General features: G+C 49.0%; 1 protein-coding gene across 1 annotated transcript; it reads right to left on the minus strand.

Moving 5' to 3' along the window:
- Window positions 1-20,726: 20,726 nt before the first annotated feature.
- LOC134562094 (zinc finger protein 239-like) lies at window positions 20,727-21,781 on the minus strand. The gene has a single exon (XM_063419552.1). It carries the CDS (start codon window positions 21,652-21,654, stop codon window positions 20,914-20,916), a length of 741 nt encoding a protein of 246 aa, XP_063275622.1. The 5' UTR covers window positions 21,655-21,781; the 3' UTR covers window positions 20,727-20,913.
- Window positions 21,782-23,731: the final 1,950 nt, after the last annotated feature.

Consider the following 23,731-nt stretch of genomic DNA (forward strand, 5'->3'; position numbering starts at 1 on the left):
GCAGAGATGATAAAATATGTAACTGCTCTTAGGATACATTCCCTCCCATGATCTGGGTTTTTGACCGGTCTCACCTAGATTCAGTCTTTCCTCCCTCTGGAACTGGAACCGGTGTTGTCCCTTGCTGTCCCGCAGCTGTGCGATGACGCAGCCCGGGGCCCCTGGGTTCACGTCAGTCTGGCTGAAGTTCCAAGGTCAGCAACCTGCTCAGTCTGTTCTTATCTTCTAGTGATGAAGTTTTGTCTTGTTCTGAGGGTCTGTGGCTGCTGAGATGTTTTTGGGCGCCACTCTCTCAGGGTTGCTGTTCCCTGAGATTCTCCTCGGGGTTGCTGTTCCCTGAGTTAATAAGGTTTTCTGTCTTCTCTTCACCCTAAGTGTTTCACACCGGATCCAGAGACGACAAACTGAGTCCACCAGTCCGTGTTATCAAGGTTGTTTATTCTTAATTATCTATCAGTTCTTTCCCAGCTTTGCAAGGTGTCCCTGGCAAAGCAGGACACGCGGCAGGACTGGGGCGGATCAGAGAGCCCCACACCTTATGTACTGTACCCTTGACCCAACCACCGTCCAAAAAGTACTTTTTATTTATAAGATTTTACCAATGTCTACTACCTATGCTAACATGTCATTTCTACTCTAAACCAGTCTCTAAAACCCAACTCAGCACAAAATGGGGGACGAGAGCAAGAACAAGGAGCACGGGGGCCACTCCCCAATTCCTCCATCTTGTCTCCTCAGCCCCATATACTTAAAATCCTAGCTTCTATATTTACATTCTATAATAAACTAGCTACTACTTATTTTAAATTCTTTCGGCTTGTGATTCTTCCTACAATGTGACTATCCACTCCCATGGACAGGAATCAGAGGCAGTGTCCTCCTGGGCTCTGTGTGAGGCTGGCTGACAGCTCTTGTACAGATCCCAGACCCCCCTGTCCAGTTTCCAAACTCTCCAGGGCGGCCAGAGGGATATCCTGGACTCCAACACCCGATAATGGACCGAAGGTAAAAGACAAAGGAGCTCTTTTTCTTCCTCAGGACCATAGTCCCACAGCTTTATTGTAGAACCCAAACTCCAAGAGAAAGGAAAAGAGACAGAAATCCATATGGCAGGGGGTTTTAAGCCCGAGGAAAAAGGGTGGGGAGAGGGAGAGGAACCACAACCAATGGGAAACTACGCAGGGAGGGAGAGGGGGCATAAGGAGGAATCAAATAGAGGATACCAAAACCCAGAGGGAGTACAGAATATACCATGTGCAAAATATAATGAAACTATTTTTGTGTGCAAATATGACAAACCACCCAGTGCAATATAATAACAAAAATAAACTAACTATTTAGTGCACTTCAACACCTCACCCTTTTGTTAAAACAAAGCTAAAAGAAAAGCGTTGGGCCTATTTTGATGCAGAATATGTGTTCTCCCTTGTGTCAATGTTAAACATCCCTGCTCTTGTTTTTACTACCACACTGATTAAAACCAACACCCTCATGCTTAACATTTCACCCATTGTGAAAAGCACACAGTGTAGCACGCAGGCTATCAACCTAAAACCCTAACCAAGAACTTATCGTGCCTCTAAGTGTCACACAATAACAGTGCAATGATATAGTATTAAAACAGTCAATTTTCAGCACTCTCCACGTCTTCTTGAGGTGCTTCAGGCAAGTCGTCGCTGTCTTTGTGAGTGTCTCTAGGAGTGTCACCGCCGGTTGGTATCTTTTCCTGTGGACACGCACGGGTAAAGCGACTCGGCACCCAGACAGGTCCTGCTTCTCCTGCGGAAACACACATATAACCGCAACCATTAAACAAGACTGGACTGGGTCCCTGCCATTCACCCGTTCGCATGTCCTTATGATATACGTAAAGTCCTGGAATTGCTTTTGGTCTCCCTTCTTTCACAGCCTGGTGGTGGATGACAACTGCAGGCTCTTCTCGCCCTTCTGCTAGGCATAAGTAATTTAAAGTGAACAGTACTTTAGATAAACGATTGGTCACATCTAGGTCATTGCTTTGCTACTGTTTTGCGAGATACTCTTTCAGCGTCCGATGAGCCCGTTCCACAATGGCTTGGCCAGTAGGAGAGTGAGGAATCCCGGTAGTATGTTTGACTCCCCACTTTTGCAGAAACCTAGCAACTCGTTGTCCCGCATAAGCTGGACCATTGTCAGTTTTGATTTCTGCAGGCACTCCCATCACTGAAAAGCAAACAGTCAAATGTCTCTCAACGTGCAGAGCTCTTTCCCCAGTTTGTGCTGTGGCCCAAATGAATTTGGAGTAAGTGTCAATAGTGACATGGACATATTTCAACCTTCCAAACTCTGGGATGTGTGTTACATCCATTTGCCACAGTTCCAGGGCTTTCATTCCTCGAGGATTCGTGCCTAGGCCAAGGCCTGGCCCGTGATGACTGCATTGAGGGCAGGCACACACAATCCCCTGTGCATCGTTCATAGATATTTGAAATTGACGACGCAAAGCTCTAGCATTCTGATGGAAATTCTCGTGGCTGTTGCGAGCTCTGACAAATTTGCTTTCAGGAGGGACATGGGCAACGCAACTGACTGCAGCATCTGCCCGTGCATTGCCTTCTCCCAAACCATTGTTGCACTGATGACTACGAATGTGCATCACGCAAAAGGCATGCTGACGCTGTTTGAGTATGCTCCTCAGTCGTAGAAATAGTTCTCCGAGGCGCTGATTCTGAGTGGTCTTAATGAGTGCATCTTCGATTCTTTGTACCACTCCAACCACATACAAAGAATCTGACACCACATTAAGAGGTTCCTTATTCCAGGTTTGCAAAGCCCAACACACTGCTCCCAGTTCCATGGTCTGCAAGCTGTCTCCGGCTTCACTGTGGATTAAATGCTGCTTCCATTCTCCTTGCTGTTTCCACACACACACAGCTCTTTGTGTCTTTCGGCCGGCATCCGTATAAACTGTTCTGCCTTCCACAGGTGTCATGGAACACAAAGGCTTCTCCAGCCACTGATGGCGTGCAGAGTCCACATCGGACCCTTTGGCTGTCGGTTGTGAACCACACCTGTAAAACCTAACAATGCTTCTTGCAGCTCCACAGAATGTCTCAGTTTCCAGTCCAGATCTTCATTTCTGATCGGAACACTGATATCTGCCGGTTCTTCCCCATCAATCTCTAAAATCCTATCTCTCCCTTTCCTGATGAGCGTGGCAAGGGCTTCTGTTCTTGTCATAACACGACTCTTCGGCTGCACCGGCAAGAACACCCATTCAATCACACCAGCTGTCGATTTTAACCCAGACTGGTGTTCCCCCTTTTTCTTTTGCCATTGAATAATGATGGCAAACAGACAGACATCTGCGTTGGAGAGGAACAGTGACAGTGGCAGGTGTTCTATGCGGCGAATGCTCCAACCCCGGTGTAGCTTCTCTGACACCTTGACTAAGGCTCGTTGCTGTTCAGGGGTACATTGTCGAAGGCTACTGGCATCATTACCGTGTAGCCATGGTAGAAACGGTTGCAAGTCCTCATTGGTGATTCCTACAATGGGACGAACCCATTGCAGGTCTCCAAAAAGTCTCTGAGCGTCATATAACGTTGAAATGTTGGTATGTAAAGTAATTTTCTGTGGCCGGATTTGTGCACTCGTGATCAGCCATCCTAAGTACTTCCACGGGGCTGATCGTTGTATCTTTTCCGGGGCCACAGTCAGACCACGATGTTTTAACTGCGTGACTAGCCAGTCCAAGTCCTCTGTGGGCAGAGGCTCCTTAGTAGCAACAAGGATGTCATCGACGTAGTGATAAATTATTGCATTGAAAAAACGCTGACGGATTGGCTGCAAAGCCCAATTGACGAATATCTGGCACATGGTAGGCGAGGTACGACTTCCCTGAGGAAGAGTTACCCATTCATACCGTTGTGCTGGCGCTGCTCTGTTGATAGATGGCACAGTGAAGGCAAAGCATTGAGTATCTTGAGGGTGTAGCGGGATAGTGAAAAAACAGTCCTTCAAATCGATGATCACAATGTCCCACCCTTGAGGAATCATGGTCGGTGCTGGCAAGCCTGGTTGCAGAGCACCCATCGCTTGCATCTGCTCATTAACCTTACGAACGTCATGTAGCAGTCTCCATTTCCCTGATTTTTTAGGGATGACAAAAATCGGTGTGTTCCATGGACTCACTGAGGGTCGAATGTGACCTGCTTCTAATTGTTCCTGCACCAATTGCTTGGTAATTCGCAGCCTCTTCTCTGTCATTGGCCACTGCTCAACCCACACAGGGGTATCAGTTAACCAGGTGATTTTTAAAATGGGTGGCTGCTCTGCAGTGGCCACTAAGGAAAATGCCGGTCAGTAGTCAAAACCATCCCTATTTGGGAAAGCACATCTCTTCCTAGCAGCCCCAGAATCTCTTCATGCATTGGCACAACATATAGATGAGCCACAACCACTTGTCCATCTTCAAAGATGATCCGAATAGGATCTGCACTTATTGAGGGAACAGTCAGGCCTCCTACGCCCACAACGCGGGTATAGGGGGATTTCAAAGGCCAATGAGAGGGCCAATGTAATTTGTTAATTAAAGATATGTCTGCGCCGGTGTCTGGAAGTGGTTCCATGCCAATAATTTCATCGCCTCGTTGCAGTTTCACTGCAATCCGTGGCCGCTCGTGTAAATCCACTGTAAGGAAAACATTGTGTCCCATAGATCCAAAGCTCCCAGCTCCGCCTTCGGTTTTCGCAGGCTGCTTTTGGGACTGACGACGTGGCAGGATGTTCTCAAAGGGGATGATCTGAGCAATCCTGCTCCCCTTTGGGATTGTCACAGGAGGCTGCAGGGCATAAACCATTACTTTTAACTGTCCAGTGTAATTTGCATTGATGACTCCTGGCACCACCATAATACCCTGTTTGCTCGTGGAGGCTCCTCCTAATATCAAACCTCCAGCTGAGGAAATTGTATTATAGATGGGTTCAGAGACATCAGTTGGGATTAGGGTGACTTCTTTATCTTGTAAGGTGACCTCTTCTGCTGCTGTTATGTCCACACCAACGCTTCTCCACGCAGCAGGTCTGGTCTGTCTCAATGAGTCTTTTTTGGGGTCTGGTGGGCTGAGGCATCGATTTGTGTCTTGGCGCGCTGCCTCGGCGCGCTGGCCGTGAAGTTTCCCTGTTTCCTGCAGAGCTCTGTGGCATGAGTGTCCACATTGCAGTGGTGACACCAAACAGGCTTTTGGCAGGTCCACCTGAAATGACCCATTTCACCACAGCGGATGCACTGGGACTTTGCCGCTGATTTTTTGTTATTAGTAAAACGGTTGAAGGGCTTTCCCGTCAATGCAGCTGCGATAACATGTCCCTGTTGCTGCATTGCGTTTTGCATTGCCGCTGTGAAAGCTGCTGTTTGGTTCGTCTGTTCTGCTCTCGCTGCTCTCACCAACATTTCGTCCACGCCACAGCTTTGAGGGAGGGAGGCCAGGATGGTTTTCATGCGTGCGTTGGCGTTCTCAAATGCCAGAGAACGAAACAGATGGTCTCGCACCTCGTCAGGCAGATCTGGGGCATCTCTCAATGCCGTAGAAAGACGATCAATAAACTGTGCAAATGATTCGGTGGCTCCTTGCTTGATGTTAGCATAGGATGGAGGCTTCTTTTTGTCTGGCACCAACAGCAAAGCTCTGTAGGCTAGTGACTGGGAGAGTTGATGGATTTCGATGGGAAAAGTCAGCTGTACATTCGTCGTGGCATAGGCTCCTTGGCCCGTCAGCATGTCCGGCTGAATCCCATAAAATGGATCTCCCACTGTTTGATGCCTATTGGCTTCCTCGGTTGCCAGGCGTCTCCACTCTCTTTCAAAAATGAGAAACTGAGATGGTGTGAGCAGAAGTGCTGCAATATTAGAACTGTCAGCAGGGCACAAGAGGTCAGCAGTGAAGATGTATTGGATAATACTTTTAGAAGCTTCCGCACGAATTCCATACTGGCTAACTGTCTGCTTTGCAGATTGCAGTACTTTCCATTCATGCGGTTGCCATCTGGCAACGTTCTGCTCAATCACCACAGGGCACGCTATAACATTGGCTGCTTCAAAGTCCTTATCGAGGATGGCATGTTTTTTAACTTCGGCCCAGCGGTTCAGAAGCGGATCAGATTGTTCGGCAGGCAGCGCCATCTGCTGGGCATTGGATGGCAACGCCTGCTGGCTGTGTATTGACGACAGAGGTTGTATGGTACATGGTTTCTGCGGAAACGTTTTGGATAATTCAAATGTCCTTTGTTCCAGCTGACTTTGCCGGTTAGAGAGCTTAGCAAGCTCTGCTATAATTTGCTGCAGCTCCGTTGACCTCTGCGGCTTTTCCGGCGATTGCGTTGCACAGCTGTTATCAGGTTTCAAAACTTCCTCATCCGAGTCAGATTCAGGCAGAGGACAGTGAGACGCCTGTGGGTGGGTGGCGGGTCCCACTGATGCAGGCTGTGGGGGCGCAGGGATCTCAGGTTGAATCGAACTCGCGTTGTCCGATCCGGCCATGGGCGCCGCCATGTTCTCTGTTTTTGTTTTTGTCATGTGGGCAGCTGACGTCAGCTCCCGTTCCGGTGGGGAGGGGTTTGGCTCCGCTCCACCGGTGGCACCGCCTCCGAGTCCGCCTCCTTGCTGCGTCACTTGCGCCCGCCCTGCGCCGCTGCCGGTCCCGCCTGCCTCCTCTTTCGCCACGCCCCTCGGGTCTGGCGGCTGGCTCGTCTCCTCCCCCACGCCTTTCTCGCCGAACCGCGGCAAGGACACTTCCGGCTTCTCGCTCGGTCTCTCAACCGCATGGCTGGCTACGTCTACCACATCACGGAGGGAGGAACAGAGGGGGGCCGCGTTCCCTTTCACTGGATGCGTGGAATTAATTCCGAAAAATCTCGCAACCCTGGATACTTTTTTCCGCTCTTCCGCTTGGGAAGGAACGGTCTCCGGTTCAGGAGAGCAAGGGGCCGTTCTCTCCAATGCGGAAATCGCGGCTTGGGCAGCTCTGCGCTCCGCGGCAAAGGTTTGTAGCGTATTTATAATTTCCTTCCACGTGACGCCTAACTCTGAACAGAGTTTCGCGTCTTTCCCCTGTGAAACTACCGAGTCCCACAGTAAATCTCCAATTTCCTTCCATTCTGTCTCGCTGAACAAAAGCGAGGGCTGCTGTAACTTTCCTTTCTTTTTAGCCCATTGGGCCAGCTGATTTATATCAGAATCCCTGATCTTTTCGCCCCGTTTCGAGACAATGGACGCTAACAGCTGCGTGGCAGCTATGTAATCGCGTTCCATGAGTGAATCCATCCGCGCCGCTGCTCTTACCTTCTTTCCACTGACAGTGGGTGGCACTGCCGCCTTCTAATCAAACCAATCAGCCGACGCTCCCCAGCTTGCCTCGGAAATTTGGGACTGTAGTTCGCAAGCGACACACACACGTCCAAAATCAAGCGAGGACTTCCAGCATTTAAGCTAATTAATTAACAGCATTGAAGCTAAATAATCACACAGCATCGAAGCTAAATATTTCATTAAAATCCAGGGCTCTGTCTCTAAGTTTCGGGCGCCACTGTTGTCGAACCCTGGAAAGACTGGGGACTAGAGTAACGCGAGACCAACCAGTATGGTTTCCAGCACGTACTCCGCTTTATTCCGCGAGATGGCCGGTTAAGTACAGAACGAATAGTTTACAGTTAGCAGGTGCACGGTGATAGGCGGTGAACATATAGAAGTATGTAAGCAATCTAGGATTAAGGTGGCTACGGAGATCTAGTGCCATTACCTCCATGCTGCGAGTGGCCATACCTTAACACATACCTAGTAGGAGATAAGTTTATCTGCTACTACGTATGCGGAACGTTTTGCGGCCTACTAGGCCCAGGCCTGAGGCCTAGTTTGGCCTAGTTTGGAATAGCTCAAATGGTATCTGTCAGCATATCATGCCCACGATACCTGAGAAACTCGGCCACAAATATGAATCTGTCCACCACTTGTGATCTGCGGGCAAGTCAGGCTGCTCTTGGTCTGCAAACTCTGCATGATTGACTTCTGAGGTAGTAGGGATTAAACTGTTGAGGATTTTTAAAATAAGGCAACGTAGAACTCCCAACACTAACACAATTAAGAGTGAAACAATAAAAAAAACCAGAATTGTTTTAGCTATTGAAGTCCACTACCCCGAGAGTCCCCAGCCTTTGAACATCCCGCTTAACCAGTCTTCAGATTCTTGCTTTACTCGTCCAACTAAGCCTTTTAGTTCTTTGAGGACAGTGTGGACGTTTGATGCTTTTGATGTTAAATTCAGGCAATGGGGTCCTTCAGATTCCTGGCACTCATGTCCATGCAGCAGCAGGAGGAAGTCTACGGCTGCACAATTTTGGAGTGTGGCCTGCCTGGGAATCTCCTCGTCTTCTAGGACAGTGGATGTCAAGTTTGCCAGTTTGACTGAGACTGTGCCTTCTGATCACCCTGATCGGGGAGCCCGGCTAGCAGGCACAGCAGTCAGCTGGTGACACTCCTCAGTGCCCTGGGGTGCCGAGGGGCGGCTACGGGCGTTACCCTGTGCATGGGAGGGCTGTGGTCAGGAAAAAGCAAAGGCTGAAAGAGGACTCTGCACACTGGTATCAATCCAGGTCTTTATTGGTGACTCCAGAGAGCCCCTAGACACAGAGGGTACAGACTATGCAAAGGCTGTGCAGAGAGGCTCTGACTCCAGGCTTGGAGCCAACAGCCCCTTTTACAGGGAGGAGGGTACAAGGGGGAAAACCACTCATCAGCCAATGGGGGAAGGCTGGGGAGGGAACGGGGTACATAACAGATGATGAGGATAACCACTGAGGGTAGATTAGGGAAGGGACTCTTGCTTTCCAGCCTATCACTCAACGCCCTTCTTAGAGCCTTCTAGAAGAAGGGAAGAGTACATCAAGTGATGGAGAAGGGATCAGGGAGGGGGTATGAGGATTGGCATATAAAGATGATGATACAAACTCTTGATGATTACATGATAGAAAAAAAACCTTAGCAAGCCAGAACAAAGGTAAACAAACTCTCAGGTTTAACCCCCTGAGATTAGGGTGATAAATCGTCTCTGCCCTTTGATGAGTCGCGAGCTGGGTGCAAAGAAACACACGGAGTCTTCAGGTTTCTTGTGTTCAAGGTCTCACTCTCTGTTTATTATTTCTTATCTCACAAGCTGTTCTTGTGCCCTGCGGAGCTCCGTGCAGCAGCAGTGGCAACAAGCCTCTCCCCTCCTCCGGGAGGGTCTTGGCCTCTTATACTACATATTACGTTTCTATTATTTACAATTAATCACCAATACCCAACACCTATGCTAGACAGGTCATATCTGCTTTGACCCTATCCAAACGTGCCACCTTCACAGCAGAAATGTCGGACCAGAAGAAGAAGAAGAAGGACAGGAGCATGGCCCGAACCCTCCATCTTGTCCTCTCGAATCCACACACCCAAAACACATGCACCCCCAGTGATAAACTGGTTACTATCTATTTCACACTTTGGTGACTTGTAACTCCTCCTGCAGTGTAGGTAGTTTCTCCCATGGACTGAAGTCAAAGCCTGCATCTCCCTGGGCTGTGTGCCAAGGCTTACAACCCCCCTGTACAGATCCCAGACCCCCCTGTACACTTTCCAAAGCCCCCTGCCCAGGTCGCAGACCCCTTTGACCGGGTCCTTGACCCTCCAGGGCGACCAGAGGGATGCCCTCGACTCCAACAAAAATGCATGGGGCCTCTGGGCCAGTCACAATAGGGTGTTTCTTTCACTCATTTCCAGTCAGGCTCACATCAGCTTCCACCAAAGTAAAATCCTGTGATCCCTCTGTTGTGACAGCAATAGAGACAGATTCTGCCCCACCATGTCTTGATGGGATTAATGTGCACTGTGCACTAGTGTCAACCAAGGCCTCATATTCTTGTGGTTCAGATGTGCCAGGCCAACGAATCCACATAGTCCAAAAAACACGATTTTCCCTAGCCTCTAACCTGGCTAGAGGCAGGGCCCCTCTAAGCCTGGTTCTTTCCTTGGGCATATGTCTTGGAAGTTGCTTCAAGGGGATCAGACAAGTCTTCATCATCATACCTGGCAGTTTGGCTACAGGCAACTGGAGCTGCTTCCCTTTTGGTGGAACTTCCTCTCAGAGTCTTGTCTTCCTTCAGTTCATGCACCCATTGTGTCAGAGCAGCAGTAGATTTTCTGTCCCATCTCCTCATATTTTCTCCGCAATCGCGCAGGAAGAACCACAGCTCAGCTCATGGGGTTCCTACATCTTGGCATCCCTTTCCTACATCTTGGGCAACCATAAGGTGTTTTTTGGTGAAAACCTCGGGACAGTATTTTGATATATGTCCATGTTTCCAGCATCAAAAGCACAGTCTCTTGTCATTCTTGTTGTCCTGTGATGTTTTGTTTTGCTGGAGTGCTGAGCTGAGGCCTTCAAGGGCTTTAGCAAGTTTATCCTCCCTTGTTTGTGCTTGAAATGTGAGAGCTTTTTCAAGTTTTTCTCCCAGAGCTTCTGCCTGGATCGCAGCTATATGTTCGGGGGTTTCAATTTTGTACAAGCCTCTAATATTTGAGGCACAGTAGGTTCAGCTTGATTTTGGATGACCTTTTTGCATTCCCCATTCGCATTTGCATAAGCAAGATTACGAAGGAGGATTGGATGGGCCAAATCGTCCTCACATTGTCTCTCCAATGCTTGCATCAAGCAAACAATAAATGCTGCATAGGGTTCAGCTGCTCCTTGCTTTACTCCTGTATAAGTTCCCTCAGGGATCCCAGCTGGTTGGGTGAGTAGCAAAGCTTTGCGAGCAGCATTTTTAATGTCCCTTAACACAGCTCTGTCTAGATCTAGTTGATCCTCTGGCCTGTCATGTGGTGATCTCTGGCCATATCTGCCAACATTACTGCAGTGTGAGGACCACCCGCATAACTCTCATGTAGCTGAATCAAAAATCTTCTCCATTTTGATTCCCATAACATGTATTATGACTCGGTCAGTATTAAATTGGCAATGGAACGACAGTCATGTGGTGTTTAGTCCACATTTTGAAATACTCCTTTTAATAATTGCTTGAAATAAGGCAAACCCAGTCCACTGTCTTTAATAGCTTTCCTCAAATCTTTAATATCTTCATGGTTCACTGGTTCCCACCTTGGATTGACCCCTCCTCTGCCATATCTAACTGGCATAACAAAAAGTGGTTTCTCAGCCATCTTAAGATCTCCTTCCCTAAGTGCTTGATGTCTGAGCACAGCCCAATCTGTCAGCGACTCACGCTGAATTCTTCTTGAAGGATGCCTTGATTCAGGCAGAGGTGAGGGGTGTTCCGAATCTGAGGAAGATAAGTCTTTTTGCTGATTTAAGTCTGGTGGGTCTGAAGTTGATGTTATAAATACCAAGCCAATTCAAATTAATAAAATAAAATTTTATTAATTAAAGAATTACAGGACAAAAATTTGGGCAAACCAGCAATTGGAAGCACAGTGCTGATGCCTGGGATTGACACTGGGTGAACCTCAGTTACGGCCTCTGTCGCACTGTAATTCCCCTCATTCACGAATTGGCCCTTTTTGGGGTCCCTGTTTTATACAGTTTATTTGGCCGGCAGCAGAGGATTTCCCCACAATTCTTTTGTCTTTGGGTTGGTTTCTTCGTATTCATCTCTGCCGTCCGGTGTGCTGAATGGGTTTTCCCGCGGAAAGATGAATGTTAAGTTCATTCCTCCGGTGTATGAATGGGAGGTGAAGTTCTGAATGAGAGGTGTCCTCCTAATCATGTCTCCTGCAATGGCCAGGTACTTCACAGTTCCAGCGCCCCCAGAGGACTGATTCCAGTCTTGATTTATTCTTTATTCTGGTGTCAATGGTGGGCTTCCCGATTCCCAGCAGGGTATTGTCTTTCCCAGAATAGCAGCCTCTGGCTGTTGCCCATCCTGAAACTAGTCGGTTTCGTGCCTGACCACCTTGTGTATTTTGTTTCACAAAATATATTCACATTTTATAGACACCAAAAAACACGCATTAATATACAATATTTATTACAGTTGATGAATCTGATCTGTTCTGTGAAGCAATATCATTTATGTCTCTGCTTTGGTGCATTACAATCCTGTGGTGTCTCTCATTAATGTCCTGTGTAGTTGCTTCTTTTTGGTGCGTGCCTGCCCTGTTCCCCCCTCTTGTTGAAGTGTTGGTATTGTCCAAGTCCTGTGTAGGCTCGGGGGTTTGAAGCACGCGCAGAGAGCATGATGAAGCAGTCCACAAAATGCTGTGAGCAAGCAGGCAGCGGCGTAGGCGCTGAGGGCAGGACGGTGTGATTTGGTGCAGGCATGGCGTCATTCCCCTGCACAGGTTCTTTTCCACCAGTGGTAGAATCTGCGTGGTTGCGTGATGGCGGCATGGGTGCTAGCAAAGGCCTTCTCGATCGCGCTCCTGGGTGACGGTCCCCGGTAGCTGGTGGCAAGTTGGGTGCTCAGTTTCTTGTGTTGTCATCAGCCAGCGGCAGCGGTGGCTCTGGTAGGAGGGGAGCCACGCTTGCCGTTAGACAGTGCAGTGTTTATTGTACATATTCACTGGTTCACCTTGCAAGCCATAAATTTTTGCATGGAAACAGAGTTGACTCTAAAAACTTCTGATCTGTACTGCTGAGATTTGGAGAAGGTCCTCTTTAATCTCCTCCCCGAGTTTCTTGTGGTTCTCCTCCATCTTATCTCCTGGTTTCTGTAGACGCGTTTCCATAGCTGCGATTCTGCCATGTGTTGGGCCATGCATGACATCTGCATATGCTCAGAGCTTCTTCACCATATTCTGCACGGTCTCCTCAGTGTCATCCTGCTTCATTACTGCTACAGCAGAAGTGGGTTCTCGTGGCCCAAGTCGTACAAGTTTTCGCCACATCACATGGCACCATGTACGTGAGTTCTAGTGTTGATGTCATCTGAGAGGACAATCACTGCCACTGCCATTTCCCTCAAGAGTCCCTTGTTCTATGGTCTTCCACTGGGTTTGCTGCATCTAGAGATCATCTGCACACCGATATCTTTATGCCCCACTTCCTAGGACCAGTACCCAGAGACTGTGAGGATGAGCCCCCTCATCATTCCCTGGTTGATAACTGGATCAAGTGACAGGGATCCCAAATGTCTCATTTCAGTGCTGTCCAGAATTGTAGCCTCGCCTGCAGCATCCCAAAGACAGGCTAACCAACTAATTCTAGATTCCTCAGGTTGTCGCCTGTAATCCTTTCTTAGGCCCCGAAGGTCCTTCAGGGAGAAGGAATCAATATTGGCTTCTGATCCTGTGCCAGTTGCATTGGCTTCTGATTTTGGTGAAGGTCCTTCTCCTGGATCGTCGTGGTCTGCTGGTCAATGGGTTTTGTGTGTGTGCTTTTTTGCTGGAGCAATTACCACGGGCTTAGGCTTACTGTCTGGTTTAGCTGCCAACTCAGGCTCAAGTTCTGGTTTAGCTGCTGGCTTCATAACTGGGGTTTTGGCTGCGGTAGGCATTGATTTGTATCCCTGCCCCCCGCCTCTATTTGCTGCCCTACAGTATCTAGCAGTGTGCCATAAGCATATGCCAGGGCCCAGCTTATTGCAATGAGTTTTTTCTCCTTAGAGTCATCATGGCAGTACTCCTCCAGATATTTCCCCACCTCATCTGGGTTCTGAATTTGTTCACTTGAAAATTCCCAGGCTGGGGGATCAGAAAATTCCTTCAAGGTTCGGCCCATTCTGTCCCTTTCTGCACACCACTCAGGATTTTCCAAGCCTGGGTCTACTTCTGGGTCTATTTCTGGGTCAGGGGTCTCATCAGCCACTCTGGAAATCTCAGACCTCACCCTAGAGAAGCTACAAACCTTATAGAGGAAGCTCACCAGGTGAAATACCAGGAAGGTGGTGTCTTTAACATTCAGGTGACGCTGAACATTCTCAAGAAGTGATGTAACAGATTCAAAAGAGAAGAGGGAAAGGAAAGGCTGCAAAGGTTCAGCCCCTACTCCTTCTCTAACAAACTGGGTACAATTATTAATAAATCCCCAAAACATGGTGCTGGAACTAGGACGTAGGGTAGGACAAAGGAACCACAAACCAAACATAGCTGGCACAAACTCCAGTACCTTTATAAACTTCCTATAAATCATGATTGCGGAGCCTAACAAAATAGCAATCTTAATTCGTGCACCTCTAGTGTAAAAGCTATGGGTTAGAGACAACACTGGAGCTATTTCCAGATGAGAAAACAAACCTGGGGACCAGAGAGGTATTAAAACCTCAAAAAAGCCTAGGGAACAGAAACACAGGAAGGACTCCATTCCTAGAGACATTATGAATTCAAGCAGCAACATGGCTACTGACAGTTTTATCCCCACACAAAGTACAACCGAAATGCAATCAACAATCAATGCAAGTTTTTTCCACTCTCTCCAGCCCCACGCGGGGCACCAATAACATAACGAATTGTCCTGGTTTAGGGCAATTTGGGAGGAAACCTCTGAATAGGGTCCCTCTGGAAAGCAAACCCAAAAGGCCCCTTGCCCCAGCTGGTCCAGGAAAAGAATTTCATTGGAGAAAAGTGGAAAAAACCTATTTATTTTATAATAAAATGCCCACAAGCATAAAGAATGAATAATATGAAACAATAAAACCTATCGCTGCTCTGAACAGAGATGGTAAACCTGAGAAAATCCTTGCTGTGGGTGGCTCAGCTCACTCAGTTTTTATCAGTCCCAGTCCCTCTGGAGGTCCAGGCCCGCTGGGCCGCAGGTAGCAGCCCTTGGTGCTCCTCTGGGGTTTTCATTCAGAAGCAGATTGAAAGAGTCCCAAGAAAAAGGAAAAAAAAAAAAAAACCAGTCCAGGGAACTTCTCTGCCCTAGCTAGCTAAAACTAACTAAAAAGCAGAAAAAGGATCTCTGTCACAGGCACTGGTCTGTGCTTCGGATGAACACAGTCTGGAGAGAGGAATGTGCAGGAGGAGAGCTGTTCTCAAAACAAACTTGGCGCTTCTTCTTTCCCTGCTTTGCTCTCACAGCCAGCGTTAAAGGCACAGAACTCAATATACAGCACAAACAGAACAGACGGTTGGGGATACCAGCATCATAAAGTCACCCTAGGACAGCACTTGGAGTGTATTTTCTTAAAATTAAAGCTAAAACCTCTACTTTATGTACACGTGGCTTAATATATTCTAATTTCTCTAAAGGCTTTAATTCAACCCCTGTACTTTTCTCTCTCTGTGGAGAATCCATGGAAACATGGGCTCCAACATTTGTCTACACTACTGTGGAGTTAGTAGGCAACTGTACAAGACTGATTTTTGGTAAGATTTTGAGAATTCTTCATAACTTTATTTCTCACATTTGTTTTTTAGATGATAAAGGTTTCTTTGATGGTTTTATTTATTATCTGTTGTACACCCCGAAGTATATAAGGTACTACTACTAATACTACTATTTAAATAACTAATATATATGTAAACTTATTTTACAACATTCTTTTGATTAAGGTCTAAAGTTCTATCTTTCAAACAAATTGTCTAACTATGACTCATTGTCTTCTTTGATTAGAGTTGTTTTTGTATGTTTTGTATGTTTTGTATGTTTTGTATGTTTTGTATGTTTTGTATGAGAGTAGCTTTTGTATGTTTTTGTGGATGGATTTGGAATGGTTAGATAGGTTTATATAGCACAATTCTTTAAATTCTTTACAAGCACGTTTAGGTGTTAGTAAAACAAAATTAATCGCTGCTTTGTTTTGTAGGGTGGTATGTTTAATACTGCTGACATTTGTCAGCATATTACTGATTGTAATGGATGTGGCATTAGTTGGTAATTGTTGTGGATATTGGTCAGCTCTGGAAAGATTACTCCAACAGTGAATAATTATAATAAAAACTTGAGTTTCTATATGCAAAGTAATGGGGAGTATATTGAGGAACTGCTTTCTTACTAATTACTAGCTGAAAACGTAAGGCAGAAATCTATTGTTAGAGAACTGAGAATTTCAAATTCTTGGGGTTTGGATATTGTTTTGGGAAGTTATTTGGTTTAAATGTCTTAGTTACTCATGGGATTGTTCTCATTAGTAACTTTGGTTTATTATTAAGCTGCTTTTTGGTTAAAGGGTCAGAATGTATAGGTATTGGTCAATCTTTTACTGGCATACCCCTTTTTTTAAGTGTAAATAGGTAATAGTAAAATCCTGACTTGCTAAGTGTAATAATCTTCTTTTGGCTCTGATTATAAATTGTGATTGCAATAAACTGTTTATAATAACTATAACTTATAGTAAATAACTATATGATATATATTATAATACCTTATATTAACTCTGAATATAATAAATTTCTTTTTCATATTTGTACAAGTTGTTTTGGGGACCTATAAGAAAGCGTCATTGTTAAACTTTTCTATTATCTTGCTTAACATATTTTTCTACTTGCTAAGGCCTTACTCTACTCAGCACAAAAAGGACAGTCTTATTGTTCTATGTCCTCATTCCTGTATCTTTTTTAATTTATGCCTACATCTGCACTGCTATGAAAGCTTTCTGCTTTTTCTGTTTCCCACACCAAGGAAGCATTAGGTGGAACACGACTTATTATTCACAGATGTGGGGAGTTCACACCACACTAATCTCTGGCATTTGTACTGAGCCCTGTAGCTACAAAACCACCAGGGCCCCTCACTCACCCATCTGCAGGGGCTGCACCTTGGGGGGTTTATTTCTTCTGTATCCTGCAGAAGAAATAAAAGGGCTGGAAGTGGAGAAGGAGGAAATTGGAATCTTTGGGGAAAAACCTCAGCACCACAGGCAGCTGAGAAAGCAGGGAAGGTCTCAAGCTTTTGAGCAGAGACTCCTCACCAGCTCTGTGTTCCTGTCCTGTCCTGCTGGACACTGAGCACAGGGGCTGCAGTGGGGTGTCACAAAGGGCTCCACTGTGACACAGCCCCTGTCCCCACTGTGACACAGCCCCTGTCCCCAGCAACAGCTCCCAGCGATTGTTTACATGGAACCTGCCCCAGTGACCACTGCCTGGGCACAGAGGCTCTGGGTGTCCCTGAGGGGCATGGGGACAGCTCACTGCTGGGCACACGGGTGCTCCCGAAGGACCTCCAGGCCCCCTTTGCCCTCCTGTCCCCTTGGGATGTCCCTGGTGCCCTCCAGCTTGCCCCAGAGCCCTGTGCTCACACACCCCCGTGTGCCCCAGGATGTCCCTGTCAGTGCCCCACAGAGCCCCGACAACACGACCCGGGTGAGATTTGCTCAAGCCTAACAGAAATCCCCGGGGTTGGCACCTCAGCTCTTCTCTGCCTCGCACCATCAGAAGAGCTGGTGCAGAAAAGAGGACAAAGGAAATGGAACTTCTTCCACTGAGTTTGCCCTTTCTGGATCTGGCAGCTCCCAGCAAGGGAGATTCCCCTCTCGCTGGTTTTCACTCATTTCTGCTCTGGGACCATGATGGTGAACAGCCTCTTACAACCACAGCCCCTTGTCCACTCTGAATGCTCCACTGCTTCCAGCACTGCTCCACTGGGGACCCTTCCTGAGGCCTTCAGGGCACCCCAAGTCCCTCTGCAGAAGCAGCCCTGGACTGGGGGTTCCCCCTGGGCTCTGCAGTTCCAGTGGTGCTGGTCCCAGTAGCCCGAGGAGCTCTGCCTTGTGCTCTGATGGTGCTGAACAGAAAGTCTGTGCTCAATCTGAAAAACCTCGTCAAGTTTGGTGTCATTTTAAAGTGTGCTAACCATGGAGTTTCTTTGTGTTTCCTGGATTTCTGAGTACACCTTGTCAGGAAAATCCACAAATGCCAGACGTTTATATTCAAAAGGAGACAGAGGAGTCCTTCAACTTTATTCGAATAAAGGGACAGAGCCCACTAGGTCACAAGTCCATGGGGCTTTTCATTCTCCAGCTTTCAGAGGATGCAGCCTCCTTTTATCCTAAACTGCCAGCAGCACTTTGTCCTTTTCCCATTGTCTGAAGGAAGGTACAGCCTTCCCGAGCCATCCACCACAAATTCCCCCTTGAACCTGTCCTTTTACCCCAAAGTTCAGCAGTCCAGGCTGGTGCAGACCCTTGTCTGCTTCTGTCTGGGTCTTCAACTGAACCTGCTGCCCAACGTCAGTGGAGACATTAAGGTTCCAAAGACCTTAACACCCATAACCTTCACCTGTCAAATTATTTTGTAAAGACACTGATGTAAAGACATTAGCACACATCTTTCCTCTCATTCTTGTGTGGCTGCTGGGGCAGTTCCTGGGGCACTTCCTGAGAAAATCTGCGGGTGGGTTCCCAGATGGGTCCCAGGCAGCTCCCGGGTGGGTTCCTGGTGCTGGAGGGGCAGCAGAGACAAAAAAAGCTGGTTCCAAAGGGGCTTCACTGCTCCTTGTGAAAAACAAAGCTCACTCTTTAGAATTTTTAAAAAGTTTAATAACAGGGTAAAAGAAGGGCAGTATTTCCAGCGCTGGGGGCTTTTGACGAACGGCCAAAGAGCAACAAAAAACCCCTTAAAATCATGTTCTCCATATACTGTTATATTGCTGGGGTTATATGCATATCCATTAGCTTATACATCATTTAAACAATCCCCAGAGCTTTGGACGTTGCAGGGGCTCTTCGTGTTCAGGTTTCCCAACCTGACTTACCTGTGTGACATCCTGAGATCAAGTGAATCAATTTGATTCCTTCCCGTGATTTCATCCTTGGTGTTTCACACTTTTCTGATCACAGGAGTTAACGAGCTCTCCCCCAGTCTCCTCCGGTGCTCTGTCTTGTGTCACTGTTATCCCTTGGGCAGGGCAGGCAGTGCATGGCCTCACACTCTACTTCTACTCACACAAAAGCCTTTGCACAGCTTCTGTTTTGCTAAGGTCTAGAGTACAATCCGTTCATCACAGCATTATTTCTGTAAGCAATACATAGACATTATATTTATTACACTACTATTTCTGTGAGCAATACAGTTCCTACTTAAAGTGATATATTACATTGTATTATCAAGGAGATAAAAAGACGTACAATTTGTACCATATTTAAATACTTAGGATCAATAATAACATGCAAAAGCTAATACATAAATGCAGAACCCAATGTTATTTTTATAAAATAATGTCATTTTTAAAAGGTGGAAGTGGGGAGTGCTGGGCTCTGTGGGTCTGCCCGGCAGCTGCGCAGTCCCAGCCAGAGGAATTTCTATTTCTTTTCCTCTCTGACACCTCTTTCCTATTTCTCTACGTCACATTTCCTGTTCACTGTGACAAATGAAGCACACTCCTCTGAAAAATTCTAAGCATTTTAATAAAGGATAATAAGGGATAAAACAGAAAGCAAAAGACACAGGTGCCTGCAAAGCCAGTACACATCCACTGCTTCAGTCTGCAGTCTTTTATACCATTGCAGATGTATTATTTCCTCAAGTGATTTAGCAGATTTAGTTTGAGCTGGTTGACCACAATCTTAATTCAAATTTTCTGCAACCTTGCACACTTCAGGAGTTGAACACGTTGGAGGTCTAGGGTGGTCTTCAGATGCCACTTTAAGGGGTTTTGCTATTTCTCCTTTTATGCTCTTTTGCATTCCATTTATACTATTTGGACATATATACTGCAATAATAATTATATCTTAAAATACATCCTTTGCAAGCGCACTTACATCTTGTGAAAGCCTCTCTTCCCCTGTAAAACAGCTCACAAGAATTTACAAATATTATCCTACTTCAAAGCAGTGTGGAACTTACCATATTTATTCACAGGAAAATACTAATTTATAATTAAAGGAAATAAATTATAGAAAATCCAATTACTACATGACTGTTTATAACATTCAATTAAACATATGTTCAATAAAATCCATAGGTTGTGCTGCTGTGGTCTCATTTGCACCTCACTGGGGTAGAGGCGTCTCTCCCTCCTGCCACTGCAGCCCACGGCCAGGGGCCCTTCCCACTGCAATGGTTCTGGGATTCTGTCAGGGACTCACTTTCCTTTTCTTCTTCCCTCTGCTTGGAGCTGGCAATGGGCTGGAAAATGTCCAGCAAACCAACCTTTGCTGTCTGCTTTGTCAGCCTACACAGCTTCAGGACCTTGTCACCTGCCCTTTGGGCACAGCTGCCCTGGGCAGCAGGGCAGAACCGGCACCCTGGGAGCCTTGGGAATTCCCCTCTGGGATCCACGGCACACGCTGGGATGATCTGGAATTTCAGTTTCATGACACAGCACCCCACGTCCCTCCCAAGAGCCCTGAGTTCACTCAAACCCATCATCCCCCACATTCCCTGGAAGTTCAGCCCATGTCCCCACCCATGTCCGTGTGCCCTGATGTCCCCACCCATGCCCATATCCCCACCATGCCCCCAATCTTGGCCCTTCATGTCCCCAACCATGTCCATGTCACCCCCATGTCTCCAGCCATGTCCATGTCACCATCCATGGCCATGTCCCCTTGAGCTCCTTTTGTATCCAGGTGCCCACAGGGGGCCAGGAAGATGTGGAGACCACCAGCCAGCTGTCTTCCCACCATGGATCACCAGGACCGTGGATCTCCAAGGCTCTGCGCAACAGGGCTCACTGGGGATCATCCAATGGGCTCCTCCAACGGGGGATGGAGTTGGAGCAGCGCACAAAGCTCTTCCCGCACACGGGGCACTTGTAGGGCTTCCCTTCCTGGTGCCTCCATTGCTCTTGGGTCATGGCACAGCTCTGGGACAAGCTCTTCCCACACTCAGGACACTGTTAGGGCCTCTCTCCGCTGTGCATCTGCTGGTGGACAAGCAGCTTGGAGTGCTGGATGAAGCTCTTCCCACATTCTGAGCACGTGTAGGGGCATTCCCCAGTGTGCACTGTCTGCTGCATGATCAGGCCAGAGCTGTCACAGAAGCTCTTCCAGTACTGCCCACACACACAGGGTCAGATTCCAGTGCAGAGCATCTGGTGGCCTTTCAGGTGAAAGCTCTTTCTGAAGTCTTTCCCACATTCTCCACATTTATAGGGCCGTTCCCCAGTGTGGATCCTCTGGTGGACAATCAGTCTGGAGCTCGTAGTGAAGCTCTTGCCACACTCCCCACACTCATAGGGCCGTTCCCCAGTGTGGATCCTCTTGTGGACGATCAGGCTGGAGCTTTGAGTGAAGCTCTTCCCACACTCCCCACACTCATAGGGCCGTTCCCCAGTGTGGACTCTCTGGTGGATCATCAGGCCAGAGGTGTCTCTGAAGCGCTTCCCACATTTCCCACACTCACAGCGCCGTTCCACACTGTGGATCTTCTGGTGCCGGAGCAGCCTGGACTTTGCACAGAAACTCTTCCCACATTCTGAGCACTGGTGCCGCTTCTTGCCATTGTGAAGCTGTTCATGCACCACCAGCTCAGAGCTCTGGCCACATCTCTGGCTGCCTTCCTGGCACAGGGTGGGTCCTTCCTCCTCGGAGCACCCTGGCATGGGTTTGGAGCCCCTCCTCGGGCGGGATCTCAGCACCTTTTCCTCCCCATTGCATTCCTCTGCCATGGAGCCGCTCAAAACAGCCTCTTCCACGAGGTTCTGCTGAGGGGATTTGTCCTCCCTGGCCTCCTTGTCTGGGGGAGGAAGGACAAGGACAGGATGGGATTTGCCTCCGTGCCAGAGGGAAGGCCAAGGAGATCCCCCGTGCATCCCCGGCAGGACGGCGTCGGCAGCGGGGTTGTCCTGCAGCCGGGGCCAGGCTGGGCTGGGAGATGGAGCAGGAGAGAGGGGCAAAGGGGCACTGACTTCCTCCTCACCTGCCTGGGGATCCGCAGGAATCCTCCTCTTCCTCACAGCTTTCTCCTCCTCTACCCAGCCAAAGTCTGGCACTGGGAATTCCTGGTGTGGGAAAGACATTCTGTGAGTGCATTGGCTTTGAAGTTCCTGCTTCTCCAGAAGTCACCGCATGTCTGGTGTCCATAAAATGCTCCAAAAATCGAGAAGGAGTCCAAAAACACTGTCCCAGGGCTTCCCTGTTTCCAGTGTCCTTACTCTGGGGTTTAAGGGGGTCCCTCTTCTCAGAGCTGCTGGGGGGCCCGTGGGTCCTGGGGATCCCCCCTCTCCCGGCTCCTGCTTCAGCTCGCTCAGGGGGTTTTGGGGCTGCCAGGGATCATCCTGCCCTGATTCTGACTCGGCTCCCTGCTGTCCCAGGGTCCCCTTCCTCAGCATTCCCCCACTCCAGCCACTCAGCGCTTCTTCCCCCACTCCTCGACAACACTTTCACGCTCGGGGGGCCCGGACCCCCCTCATCTCCAGCCTCCACCACCCCTCCACAAACACTCCACTCTGTAATCTGCGAGCTCCAAACCCCACATTCCTTCCCCTCCCACACCCCACATCCCCCCAAAAATAAAAAGCCAAAACCCCCCAACCGTACCGGGGATCCCGGGATAGATTTGGGGCGAGCTTCCCCTCCCCGTCACCTGCGGGCTGCCGGGCAATGCGATGCGGTCGCGCCCAGCGGAGCTGCGGCCTCAGCGGGCTCGCCGTGGAACACCGACCCTCTCCCGCTGCCGCTCCTCGCGGTGCTCGTCGTGTTGCTGCTCCTCCCCTTCGTCTCTCCCTCCTCTTCCTCCCGCCCCTCCTCCGCCCCCAGCCCGGGCCCCCCTTTCCCGCCCGCTCTGCCCCGCGGCCGCCGCAGCGCCGCTGTTGGGTAGGGGGGAACCCCCGGGAGGCCCCGGGGATGGGCGGGGGGCTCGGGGCTCCCCCCAGGGCAGACCCGGCCGTGCCGTTCCCCTGCCCCCCGAGCCCAAACTCCGCTCCCGGGGGTGCCTGGCTGCCAGGGGTGGCACAGGGGGGTGGGAGTGGGGAGCGCTGGGCGCTGCGGGGGCAGCTGCAAGCCAGAGGTGTTTCCCATTGCTTTTTCTCTCTGACACCGCTTTCCTATTTCTCTGCCACACACTTCTGGTTCAATGAGAGAAACGAAGCACACTCCTCTTAAACTGTTAAGCGTTTTAATAAATGATAATAAGGATGCACAGTGTCCCCAAATCCCCTACCCATCCCTGGCGGGGTCTCCCCACCCAAACGCCGGTGCTGCAGCGGCCGCGGTCCGGGGAAATGGGGGGAAGGGGGGTCGTGCTGGTGGTGGAGGAGGAGGAGGAGGAGGAGGAGGGAGAAAGGAGGAGGAGGAGCCGGAACAGGAAAAGAGCGATGGAGTTCGACCAGGGGCGCGCAGAGCCCACCGCACCTCCGGCCCCCGCAGCATTGCCGGTGACCAGGGAGAGGGAGCTCACCCCAAATCTGTCCGGGGGTCCCCGAGAGGTTTGGGGTTTTTTTTTGGAATGGAGTTGGGAGCTAAGAGATTCCAGAATCGCGCGGGAATTATCTTTGCATGTGCCTGGGAGGTTTTTTGGGGAGGAGATGGGGATATTTTCAGATCTTGCAGGAGTGCAAAGCTGAGCCGTAGTTGCCCCTGGGTGGATTTTGGGGTCCCACGAAGCGATCGCGCGGTGCCGGCGGGGCGGGACGTTGGTTTTGGGGATCCCGGGAGAGGCGGGGATGAAGGGCGGGAGGCCCGGAGTGGGGAGCGGGGCGATGGCAGAGCTGGGGCAGCTCGGGCAGCCTGGAGGGGTGGTGGAGGCTGGAGATGAGGGGGGTCCGGGCCCCCCGAGCGTGAAAGTGTTGTCGGGGAGTGGGGGAAGAAGCGCTGAGTGGCTGGAGTGGGGGAATGCTGAGGAAGGGGACCCTGGGACAGCTGGGAGCCGAGTCAGAATCAGGGCAGGAT

Source organism: Prinia subflava, chromosome 26 (assembly GCF_021018805.1).
Source record: "Prinia subflava isolate CZ2003 ecotype Zambia chromosome 26, Cam_Psub_1.2, whole genome shotgun sequence".
Taxonomy (NCBI): Eukaryota; Metazoa; Chordata; class Aves; order Passeriformes; family Cisticolidae; genus Prinia; species Prinia subflava.

Coding starts and splice junctions, on each gene's coding strand:
- LOC134562094 (XM_063419552.1), bottom strand. CDS start 21,654: ATGCACGGGGGATCTCCTTGGCCTTCCCTCTGGCACGGAGGCAAATCC.